Source organism: Scyliorhinus canicula, chromosome 1 (genome assembly GCF_902713615.1).
Source record: "Scyliorhinus canicula chromosome 1, sScyCan1.1, whole genome shotgun sequence".
Classification (NCBI taxonomy): Eukaryota; Metazoa; Chordata; class Chondrichthyes; order Carcharhiniformes; family Scyliorhinidae; genus Scyliorhinus; species Scyliorhinus canicula.
In genome coordinates this window covers 63,451,569-63,464,606 of record NC_052146.1, presented here as the reverse complement: position 1 = coordinate 63,464,606, position 13,038 = coordinate 63,451,569, and the positions used below count along the sequence as shown (strand labels likewise).

At 48.3% G+C, this 13,038-nt stretch overlaps 1 protein-coding gene across 2 annotated transcripts in view; it reads left to right on the top strand.

Annotated features, from left to right (window-relative positions):
• The window catches only part of acads (acyl-CoA dehydrogenase short chain), a 239,708-nt gene that overhangs the window by 156,648 nt on the left and 70,022 nt on the right, over window positions 1–13,038 (top strand). For both annotated transcript variants that reach the window (XM_038791606.1, XM_038791616.1), the window contains exon 7: window positions 10,271–10,408. In XM_038791606.1, coding sequence (XP_038647534.1) covers window positions 10,271–10,408 — 138 coding nt within the window. The remainder of the gene's footprint in view (window positions 1–10,270; window positions 10,409–13,038) is intronic.

Below are 13,038 nucleotides of genomic sequence, written 5' to 3'. Positions count from 1 at the left end.
CTTCATAAGACAAACCCCTCATCTCTGGAATCAATCCAGTGAACCTCCTCTGAACTGCCTCCAATGCTGCTACATCTTTCCTCAAATAAGTGGACCAAAACTATGCATAATATTCCAGGTGCGGTCTCACCAATACAGTTGCAATAACACTTCTTACCTTGATGCTCTATTTCTTTAACTACAAATGGCAACATTCCATTCACTTTCTTCATTACCTGCTGTACCGAGGTTCACACCTGCTTCAAAAAGACCACCATTGTACTAGTGCCAAAGAAGAACCAGGCACATTCTTCAATGACTCCCATCCAGTGGTCTTGACATCTATCATTAAAAAGTGCATCGAGAGGTTGGTCTTGAGACACATCAACTCCATACTTCCAGAATGCTTTGATCCACTGCATTTCGCATACCGCCACAGCAGACGCTATCTCCCTGGCCCTACACTCATCCCTGGAGCATCTCGACAACAAGGAGAAGGGCAGCACGGTAGCACAAGTGGCTAGCACTGTTGCTTCACAGCACCAGGGTCCCAGGTTCGATTCCCCGCTGGGTCACTGTCTGTGAGGAATCTGCGTGGGTTTCCTCCGGGTGTTCCAGTTTCCTCCCACACTCCAAAGACGTGCAGGTTAGGTGGATTGGCCATGCTAAATTGCCCTTAGTGTCCAAAACAGTTAGGCGAGGTTATTGGGTTACGGGGATAGGGTGGAAGTGAGGGCTTAAGTGGGTCGGTGCAGACTCGATGGGCCGAATGGCCTCCTTCGGCACAGTATGTTCTATGCTCTAAGGATTCCTATTCATTGGCTACAGCTCCATCTTCAACAACATAAGGGGCTTTTCACAGTAACTTCATTGAAGCCTACTTGTGACAATAAGCGATTATTATTAATATCCCAGCCAAGCTCATATTCAAACTCCAAAACCTGGACTTGGCTCCTCCCTCTGCAACTGGATCCTCGACTTCCTGACCCATAGACCATAATCAGTAAGGATAAATAACGACATCTCCTCCAGAATATCCTCAATACTAGTGCCCTGCAAGGTTGCGTATGTAGCATCCTACTACACACCTTATACACACACGACTGGGCAGCACGGTGGTACGGTGGTTAGCACTACGGCACTGAGGATCCAGGTTAGATCCCGGCCCCGGGTCACAGTCCGTGTGGAGTTTGCAATTCTCCTCATGTCTGTGTGGGTCTCACCCCACAACTCAAAAAAATCTGCAGGCTGGTGAATTGGCCACACTAAATTGCCCCTTAATTGGGAAAAAAAAATTGGATATTTTAAATATAAAACACACACGACTGTGTGGCAAAAAGCGGCCCCAACTCCATCTACAAGTTTGCCGATGACACAAAACGTAGTGGATTGGATCTCAAACAAAGGTGAGTCAGAGTACAGGAGGGAGATAGACAACCTTCCTCAGGAAACTAAGGAAATTTGGCATGTCACATTGACTCTTACATTTATGATGCTGGGGACCTCCGGAAGAGGTCGGTACAGTAGTCCCTCTTTATAACGCGGGTGTTGGGGTCCAAGACCCCAACCCGCGTTGTATCCGAGCCGCGGATATCCATGATGGGGGTTTTTAATTTATTTAAAAATCTATGCTAGCGCTTCCCATTGTGAGTCTACGGGGGGCGGGGGGAGAGGTCAGACCCCCGTAGACTCACAATGGGAAGCGCTAGCATAGATTTTTAAATAAATTTAAAACCCCCATCGTGGATCCAATTAAAATTTCAGCGGCCGGCTCACTTTGATCCGGAGAAGGAAGCTGCTCTCACTGAAATCAGCCGGCCGCTGAAATTGACACTGCCGGCTGCTCTCTCCCTCCAATCCAACTTTTCAGTTTTAATGTTTCTGATTGGAGGGAGAGAGCAGCCGGCAGTGTCAATTTCTTTTTTTTTTCCTCCGGCTCGCCCCCTCTCCCCCCACACCCTCCGGTTCGCCCCCTCTCCCCCCACATCCTCCAACTAGACCCCTCTCCCCCCCACACCCTCCGGCTCGCCCCCTCTCCCCCAACACCCACTGGGCTCTGTCTCCTCCTCTCCCCCAACACCCACTGGGCTCTGTCTCCTCCTCTCCCCTCCCCCCCCCCCCACCCCACCCACCTCACACCCTCCGGCTAGCCCCCTCTCCCCACACAATCTCCAACTAGCCCCCTCTCCCCCCACACCCTCCTGCTCGCCCCCTCTCCCCCCCCCCCCACACCCTCCGGCTCGCCCCCTCTCCCCACACCCTCCTGCTCTCCCCACAGCGTCCAGCTCGCCCCCTCTCCCCCCACACCCTCCGGCTCACCCCCTCCCCACACCCTCCGGCTCGCCCGCTCCCCCCCCTCCTCCCCCGTCCCCCAACACCCGCAGGGCCCTCCTCTCTCCCCCAACACCCGCAGGGCCCTCCTCTCTCCCCCAACACCCGCAGGGCCCTCCTCTCTCCCCCAACACCCGCAGGGCCCTCCTCTCTCCCCCAACACCCGCAGGGGGCTCTCTCCCCCAACACCCGCAGGGGGGTCTCCCCCCAACACCCGCAGGGGGGTCTCCCCCCAACACCCGCAGGGGGGTCTCCCCCACACCCCCAGGGGGGTCTCCCCCACACCCGCCCCCCCTCCACTCCCCCCCACACCCGCCCCCCCTCCTCTCCCCCACACCCGCCCCCCCTCCTCTCCCCCCCACACCCGCCCCCCCTCCACTCCCCCCCATACCCGCCCCCCCTCCACTCCCCCCCACACCCGCCCCCCCTCCTCTCCCCCCAACACCCGCCCCCCCTCTTCTCCCCCCCAACACCCGCCCCCCCTCTTCTCCCCCCCCAACACCCGCCCCCCCTCTTCTCCCCCCCAACACCCGCCCCCCTCTTCTCCCCCCCAACACCCGCCCCCCCTCTTCTCCCCCCCCTCTTCTCCCCCCCAACACCCGCCCCTCCTCTTCTCCCCCCCCAACACCCGCCCCCCCTCTTCTCCCCCCCCACCAGAAGCAGCAAGTCACAGAGAGAGCTAACAATTCCACAACAAACAGATTAGATCTGCAGTCCTTCAACATGCAGCCAAGAATGGGGTGGACATTAAACAACTCACAGGGGGAGGAAGCACCATAAATATCCCCATCCTCAATGATGGTGGAGCCCAGCATATCAGTGCAAAAGATGCAAATGCTGAGGCATTTACAACAATCTTCAGCCAGAAGTACTGAGTGAATGATCTATACAGTAGTCCCCCGTTATACCGCGCTCCGCAATACCGCGGTTTGCGATATACCGCGGGGGGGTTTATTGACCCCAACTGTCAGTTGTGTCAATTTCAGCGGCCGGCTCACTTTGATCCGGAGAAGGAAGCTGCTCTCACTGAAATAATCAGCCGGACGCTGAAATTGACACTGCCGGCTGCTCTCTCCCTCCAATCCAACTTTTAAGTTTTAATGTTTCTGATTGGAGGGAGAGAGCAGCGGGCAGTGTCAATTTCAGCGGCCGGCTCACTTTGATCCGGAGAGGGAAGCTGCTCTCTCACTGAAACAATCAGCTGGCCGCTGAAATTGACACTGCCGGCTGCTCTCTCCCTCCAATCAGAAACATTAAAACTTAAAAGTTGGATTGGAGGGAGAGAGCAGCCGGCAGTGTCAATTTCAGGGGCCGGCTGATTATTTCAGTGAGAGCAGCTTCCTTCTCCGGATCAAAGTGAGCCGGCCGCTGAAATTGACACAACTGACAGTTGGGGTCAATAAACCCCCCCGCGGTATATCGCAAACCGCGGTATTGCGGAGCGCGGTATAACGGGGGACTACTGTATAGATCATTCACTCAGTACTTCTGGCTGAAGATTGTTGTAAATGCCTCAGCATTTGCATCTTTTGCACTGATATGCTGGGCTCCACCATCATTGAGGATGGGGATATTTATGGTGCTTCCTCCCCCTGTGAGTTGTTTAATGTCCACCCCATTCTTGGCTGCATGTTGAAGGACTGCAGATCTAATCTGTTTGTTGTGGAATTGTTAGCTCTCTCTGTGACTTGCTGCTTCTGGTGTTTGGCACACAAGGAGTCCTGTGTTGTATCTTCACCTGGTTGACACCTCATTTTTTGGTCTGCCTGGTGTTGCTCCTGTCATGCTCTTCAGCACACTTTATTGAACCAGGGTTGATCCCCTGGCTTTGTGATAATGGTAGAGTGGGGGATATGCTGGGCCATGAGGTTACAAATTGTGCTTGAATATAATTCTGTTGCTGCTGATGGCCCAGAGCGCCTCATGGAGACTAGATCTGTTCTGAATCTATCCCATTGAGCACGGTAGTAATGCCATACAACACAATGTAGAGTATTTGAAATCTGAAGACGTGACCCTGCCTCCACAAGGCCTGTGTGGTGGTCACTCTTACTGATATGGTCATGGACAGATGCATCTGCAGCAGGCTGGTTGGTGAGGATGAAGTCAAGTATGTTTTTCCCCTTGGTGGTTCCCTCACCACCTGCCGCAGACCCAGCGGTGTCTTTTAGGATCCAGCTAGCTCAGTCCGTGGTGGTGCTACTGAGCCGCTCTTGGTGATGGACTTATTATTCCCCCACCTAGAGTACATTCTGCACCCTTGCCACCCTCAGTGTTTCCCCCAAGTGGTGTTCAACATGGAGGAGTACTGATTCATCAGCTGGGGGGGGGGGGGGGGGGGCGGTACGTGGTGATCAGCAAGAGGTTTCCTTACCCATGTTTGACCTGGTGCCATGAAACTTCATGGGGTCCAGAATCGATGTTAAGGACTCCCAGGGCAACACCCTCCTGACTATATGCCACTGTGGTGCTACCTCTGCTGGGTCTGTCCTGCCAGTGAGACAGTACATACCCAGGAATGGTGATGGTGGTGTTTGGGACATTGTACGGTATGATTCTGTGAGTATGACTACATTAGGCTGTTGCTTGACTAGTCTGTGTGGCAGCTCTCCAACTTTAACACAAATCCCCACGAATTAGTAAGGAGGGCTTTACAGGGTCGACAGGGCTGAGTTTGCCGTTATCGTTTCTGGTGCCTAGATCAATGCCAGGTGGTCCATCTGGTTTCATTCCTTTGTGTTTTCTTTGAAGCGGTTGAATACAACGGAGTGGTTTGCTGGGCCTTTTCAGGGAGTCAACCACATTGCTGTGGGCCTGGAGCCACATGTAGGCCAGACCAGATAAGGATGACAAATTTCCTTCCCTAATAATAATCTTTATTGTCACAAGTGGGCTTACATTAACACTCCAATTCGGTTACTGTCAAAAGCCCCTAGTTGCCACACTCCCGCACTTGTTTGGGTACGCAAAGGGAGAATTCAGAATGTCCAAATTATCTAACAGCACATCTTTCAGAACTTGTGGGAGGAATCCGGAACACCAGGAGGAAACCCACGCAGACACGGGGAGAATTTGCAGACTCCAAGCCGGGAATCAAACCGGGGACCCGGGTTCTGTGAAGCAACAGTGCTAACCACTGTGCCACCGTGCCATCCCTAACGTGAACCAGACGGGTTTTTATGACTGTCAACAATGGTTTCATGGTCATCATTGGACTTTTAATTCTACATGTTTTATTGAGTGTAAATTCCACCATCACGGTCGGTGGTGGGATTCAAACACAGGTCCCCAGAACATTACCCTGGATCTCTGGATTACTAGCCCAATGGCAATACCACTGCGCCATCACCTCCCCATAATATGTGGCTGCTAGACTTGCCGTTTCTTACAGACATAAGTGCAAAATTGAACAAGCTGAATCGCAAACTGCAACAGAGGGATAGAGATTGTCACACATGATCAGTGCAGTGAAGGAGTTCAAGTTGAAACTGGGCCTGTGATCCTCCCAGTAAAAGCACAAAATTACTCAGCACTTCCAAAATCTGGAGAAAATACAACAGGTCAAACATAAAGTGTTCAATTCAAACTAATTCTGAGACCATCTGAACAAATCGGAAAAGGAATTCAATGGACAATTTCAGGAGATAAACAAGATGGACCAAATCACTATCCTTGTGTCAAATCCTTTTCTTCACGTGGACATTGGAGAACTGACTAAATTTCACGCAAGTGTTTGAATGAGCAGTGGACCTGACATGGAAATCATCACCATGAAAACTCGTATAGCTGAAAGCTAGGTCAAGGGACGAAGACTTTTTAGGGACCTGTAAACAGAAAAGTTCTGACATTCTGCAGACTCAGAGTGAAGACCAACTTTGGTTCCACATACCTCTTATGAGATGGCTTTTCCCCAGATGAAAATCATCAAGCCCCAAGTTTTGCATTATTCGCACAGATGCACATCCTTTTAAAAAATTTTTTTTAGAGTACCCAATTATTTTTTTTCTCAATTAAGGGGCAATTTAGCATGGCCAATCCACCTAACCTGCACAACTTTGGGTTGTGGGGTGAAACCCACGCAGACATGGGGGGAATGTACAAACTCCACATGGACAGTGACCCAGGGCCGGGATTCAAACCCGGCTCCTCAGACCCGCAGTCCCAGTGCTAACCACTGCGCCACATGTCACCCTGCACAGATGCACATCTGATGGACTGTATGAGACTGGCCACCTCAAACTACGACCCAGACTTCACAGGACTCACACATAGTGTGTAAGCACAGGTGTCACACTAACAATGGATGAGGGTTATGCATCGTGTACATTTTTGGGTGTTTTAGTAAAGTCAACTTTTTAAGAGTAGATCTTGTGCTGCATTTAGGTTCTGCTGTTTAGTACACTGGGCTAAATCACTGGCTTTGAAAGCAGACCAAGGCAGGCCAGCAGCACGGTTCAGTTCCCGTAACAGCCTCCCCAAACAGGCACCGGAATGTGGCGACTAGGGGCTTTTCACAGTAACTTCATTGAAGCCTACTCGTGACAATAAGCGATTTTCATTTTTTTCATTTCATAAAAGTGACTTTGTGTTTAAAAAGATTGGAGATCACTGATCTACAAGGTGCACTGCAGGAACTCACCAAGGGTTCTTCAACAGCACCTTCAGATCCCAAGACCTCCACCACCTGGGCAGCACGATGGCACAATGATTAGCATTGCTGCCTACGGCGCTGAGGACCCGGGTTAGAATCCTGGCCCTGGGTCACTGTCCGTGTGGAGTATGCACGTTCTCCCCCTGTCTGCGTGGGTTTCACCCCCACAACCCAAAGATGTGCAGGTTAGGCGGATTGTCCACACTAAAATTGCCCTTAATTGGAAAAAAAATGAATTGGGTACTCTAAATCTTTTTAAAAAGAGACCTCCACCACCTGAAAGAACAAGGGTCAGCAGACCACATGGGAACACCACCCCTCCAATTCTTCACTGTAAGTCAGTCAAAATTCTGAAACTCCCTTCCGAAATGCACTGTGAGTGTACCAACATCACATGCACTACAGGGGTTCAAGCAGATGGCTCAAAAAGGTGCCTTACTGGGCAATTAGGGACAGGCAATAAATGCTGGCCTGGCCAGTGGTGCCCATGATCGAATAAAAAAAATCTTATATGGTGTAATGATTGATAGATGTTAGAAAAATTGTATTATAAATGTATTGGTCAATGTAGGGGTTAAATGCCTGGGTGGGACTATTGTGTGTGGCTGCAATGATCATGGTTTTAAAAAGGATTTTGTTTTGCTTCTTCAGAATAGCAGGTGAAATTGATGAAGGAATGTATATTTCAGTCTAGGCTAATGGATTGTGGTTTGACTGGAGAGGTCCCTGGGGAGTTAATGTGCTTTTGCAGCCTGCAGAGATAATGGGTGGGATTCTCCATTGGCTGACGCCAAAATTGGGAAACGCGATTGGGCGGAGAATAGGTTCCAATGCCAAAATCGTGGTGGGCGCCGATTTGATGCTAAATTGCAATTCTCCTTCACCTCGATAGCGGCGGCGTCAATGCATTCCATTTGCGTATCATTAGTGGGTCTGACCTGGTATTCTCTGGGGCTTCCGCGATTCCCCGCCTCCGATGGGCTGAGTTCTCAAAGGCCCGATTCACTTGTGCTTTTAAAAATGGTAAAACCGGCCTCGTGGCTCCTGAGGGAGAGAGAGGGGGTACGTAAAGTGTCCAATATCGCTATGTTTGATGACAGTTGTGCCGCTAGCCAGGGGGGTTTTGCCAGGTCTGGGGGGGCGTAATGGGGGGTGGCCAGGAGGTTGGCTGTGGGGTCGGGGTGGACAGGCACAGAACACCTTTGCCACAGCTGGAAAGGCAGCCATGCAGCTGCGCACGCCGCTGACTGCCCACTGTGAACTTAGGGCCATGGATCATGTAGGCATCCCCCCCAGGCCACCCCTATAGGTGCCCTTTGGTCCCAGCCATGAATGGGATGAGTGTGTGTAATGTGTATATGCGGCTGCAGCTTGTTAGCCTCCCAAGTGTCAATCACGGACCCGGCGAATCCTGCACAGTTTTTCATTGGAATCGATTGTGTTCCACGTGGCACCGGTGCTAGCCCCTCCATATTTGCTGAATTGGTCCAGGTTCGGTCCAGGTTTTTCTGTCGTGAAAGTCCACAAATACTGCCCTGGCATCAATACTTAGTCTCAGGAATGGAGAATCCAGCCCAGTTAGTTTTTTTAGCTTGGAGAGATAGGTTCAGTGCTGGATGGAGCTCAGAGTGAGACATTTTGAGAAGCTGTGGAGAGAGAGAGAGACAATTTTGGGAAAAGCTGTGGAGACGAAGTAGTAGAGACAGACTTTTGGAAGTGAAGTTTGATCTGGCAATTCTTGCGTATTAGACCACAAGTAAAGACAGTTTTCTTTTCCAGTAGGGTCGTTTAAGAAAGAGGAGTGGTGGTAATTTTGGGGCAGAGAAGTTTTGTCGGAGGACAAGAGGCTGAAACAACTTACTTGAAGCAGCTGTTTGAAGATATTCAGCCAGAGTCTGAAGCAGTTCTAACAAGACTCAGACTCTGTTTTGTTATGCAACTATTACTGCATGCCATGCTGGTTTAAGCTGGATTGAAAGCTGTATGTCTCTTTTCTTGTTGTTTAATGAGAAATTATAGTGTTAAGGGGTAATAGTAAACTGTTCTTTTTTGGGCGTGAAGTTAAAAAGTTAATATTGTAGTTATAATAAAGTTTTGTTTGAGAAATACGAAAGCCCTATTTTTTTCATGCAATCTCTCCTGGAGAGAATTAATCTTTTTGCATAGTCATAGGAACAGGTGTAGGGCATTTAACCCTTCGAGCCTGCCCCACCACTCAGTGAGATCATGGCTGATCAATAATCTAACTCCATATATCTCCTTTTGGCCCATATCCCTTAATATCTTTGCTTAACAAAAACCTATCAATCTCAGATTTAAAATTAACAACTGATCTTTCAAATAAACTTAAAATATTGGGGTTTTGGTCTAGTATCCTAGCCACTGTTGGGATCGTAATAACGATTTGATCTGATGAACATATTTAAGACAGTTTCAAATTACAAACTCTCCATGAACTGCTGAATTTATCTCTGCAACTCAAGGTGCTGATGTAAAAGTGGGCCCACTAGAATATTTGACACATTAGATGCTGAGCCTCAAACAACCTTGTAGTGCTCACTCTTCAATAATGGCTGCCTGCATGCATTATCTGAAGAAGATCAGTGGGCAGGATTCTCCGCCCCGTCGCACCCGTTTTCTGGTTCAGCCGCTCCCGCTGGCAGCAGATTTTCCGTCCCGGCAGCCGGCCAATGGGATTTCCCATTCTGCGCGCCCCCACGGGAAATCCGCGGGCGTGAGTGCGCTGCCCGTGAAACGGAGGATCCCCGCCGACGGAGAATCCAGCCCAGTGGCTATGGAGTCATGATCCAACCTTTCAGTTTGTGGAGGGGGGGAATCTCTGGCACAGTAAAAGATAAGAAGGGACAAAAGTGCTTTCTAAAATATCCAGTTTGTATATATTGTGTATTTCCATTAGGTTTGCCCTGCCAGAATGTTCCATTTCAAAGTTAGCTGCAGTTGATATGCTTGCAGCTTGTGGAGCGTGATCCATTAATACATTACTCAGCCACTTTCAACCAAAGTCTCTTTATTGTATAACCCGTATTCCCTTGCTGGTGACTCTCTCTGGTGTAAGCTGCAGAATAGAATTGGGGTAAGTGCCAATCATACTTGCTCGGATGCCATGAGCAAAATTTCAAAGCAGCTGAGAGTATGCAAAACCTGTTTACCTTCAGATATTTCAAAGTCACATATTTTCAATATACCAGGGGCTTGCCTGTTCTTGTTCTTGATGCAGAAATGTTAGCTCAGTGAGACAACATTACTGACCATGTGGATAGGTAAATGTTTTCATAACTTGTCTTTCAGCAAACCCTGGATTCAGGTCGGATTGGAATTGCCTCCCAGGCTCTGGGAATTGCCCAGGCAGCCCTGGACTGTGCTGTGGACTATGCTGAGAAAAGGATGGCATTTGGCTCACCGATCTCCAAACTCCAGGCTATACAGGTAACAATAGATTCCCATGAAGGCTCCTAGTTGACACTCGTGCCATTTGTGAGAGATTCCACCAATATTCCCGGAGGAAAATGTGTTTGCTCAGCATCTCCGGGGATTCCGTAGAAATTGAGAGAACCACTGCAGATATGCAACCACAGGGTGTTTCATATACCCACAATTAAAACTGGACCACTCATAACATGGCCACAAGATGACATGGGCATGTAGGGATTAACTGTCCTTACGGATTCATTTTTGAAGGTTTGTATGATGCCTGGTTCAACAAATCAATTTTCTGCAAGGTATGTCATCATATTGGCTGAACCTGCACATGTGTGGAGTGAAGTTGCCACAAATTATAAAACAAGAAGTGCCAATTTGGAAGCAAGACAGTCTAACAGTGAGTTTGGAAAGTTTTCAAATTGGGGTTGCTGGATAATGTTTCCTGCAACTGGTTTATACTTAGATTTCTCAGAAAGGAGTAGTGTAAACATCGTAGTGGTTTTACATTTCTGTCACTCTTTATATTGGCTCTCTCCTCCTTCAGAACAATGATTTAAGTTAAATCTAGCCACTACTAATCCACTCGACAGTTTCAAAGCTTGCAGATGACAGTAAACTCGGGAAAATGGTAAGCAGTGACGAGGATAGTAACAGACTTCAGGAGCATTGGTGAAATGGTGAGGTCCATGGCAGATTCAGTTTAACACAGTGAAGTGTGAAATGATACATTTTGGTTGGAAGGATGAGGAGAGCCAATGTAAACTAAGGGCTGGATTGTCCATCCCACGCCACCCAGATAGCGTTTCCTGATAGGTCAGGGAATCGGGCATCAAGGGAAAAATGGAATCTATGCTAGATGCCGACCTGATCGCAATGCTCTGACCCCACACTGCAGCGGGAACAAGGTCCACGCAAATTACTGTGAAAATCCCCCAGCCGCTACATTCCGGCACCTGTTCAGGTACAGGAGAAGAGGGAGAATTCAGAATGTCCAATTCACCTAACAGCACGTCTTTCGGGACTTGTGGGAGGAAACCGGAGCACCCGGAGGAAACCCACGCGGATATGGGGAGAACATGCAGACTCCGCACAGACAGTGACCCAAGCCGGAAATCGATAGCACAGGCAAAGGAAGAACTAGTTTGCTTGTGGGCTTGGAGATTGCTTGTTTTTGGGAAGTAAATGGAAGGGACAAAGACTGAAAAAGTACAGACCAGGAAACCAGGATGTGAAAAAGGACGGGAAAAGTAGCACCATGGATGCATTTGACGAGGATTATGCGACATGAAGAAAGGTAGCTTGTATCAAACAACACCGGAAAACCTGCATGCTGAGATTTTTCTCAGCTTGGTTGGGGAAAAAACATTCATATTGTTATAAAATCTAGTCCACCCAGCTAAACCAGGAGAAAAGACCATAGAAATCTTGGAAGTACATTTCTCTCCCTGTCCTCTGTATTACAATTCCAGACCAGATCCCAACAGTGGCTAGGATACTGGACCCCAATATTTTAGTTTATTTTAAGACTGTGCGGAAAGAATTATTTGCTCCAGGAATATTGCATGGAATAAAATAGGGATTTGGTATTTCAAAAACAAAACTTTATTATGAATACAATATTCAGCTTTAAACTTCACACCCAAAAAAGAGCAGCTTACAATTACCCCTCAACACTACTTCTCAATTTCTCATTAAACAACAAGAGAAGAAAAATCCAGCTGTCAATCCAACTTAAAAATCAGCAAGGTATAGAGTAATCCTTGTTGTACAGAACAGATTCTGGCTCTGGTTAGAACCCCTTCTGACTGTGGCTGAATATCTTCAAATAGCTGTTTCAACTGGATTGCTTCAATCTCTTCCTTTCTTCAGACAAGACTGCTCCGTTTTTAAAATATTATTACTCTAACTCTCCTGCTGGGAAAGAAAACTGTCTTTGCTTGTGGTCTAACAAAACAACGGGTGGCCAGATCAGACTTCACTTCCAAAAACCTTTCTCCAAAACTTCTCTCTCCACAGCTCCAAACCTGCCTCTCTCCACAGCTTCTTCAAACCTGCCTCTCTCCACAGCTTCTCAAAATGCCTCTCTGCCTTTCTAAGCTCCAAGAGGAAGGGGAAAGCATTTTGCAATTCGTAGCAACACTACTTAAATTAGCCAAGTACTGTGAATTTGGTCAAACACTTGATGATGCACTTCGAGATTGACTGGTCTGTGGTCTCAGAAATAGGACCAAAGGGAAACTATTGCCTGAATGCGCATTAACCTTGAAAACTGCTGTGGAAATTGCTACTTCCATGGAACATGCAGCAAAATAGACTTCATTGATTGAAGTCCGAGTAAAAGTTCATAAGGTGGAGTCTGCTAAAAGCAGGTCTGTGAAAATCTACCATGTCATCCCTCTACTCAAGTTGTACATTCAGCAGGAGAATATTGGAGTATGAGAATAAATGCAAAAATTGTGTTAAAATAGGCCACATCGCCAAGGCAGATTGGTCATGTCAACCTTCATCAGCACAAAATAAGTGCATCAAGAACAAAACAGCCAAGTCCGCTGGTTGAGTTTATGAATTAAGTGACGGAACTGAAGACTAACTAGGGGACAATGTGTCAAGTCAGCTTAAAGAATTCAAGCTTGGTT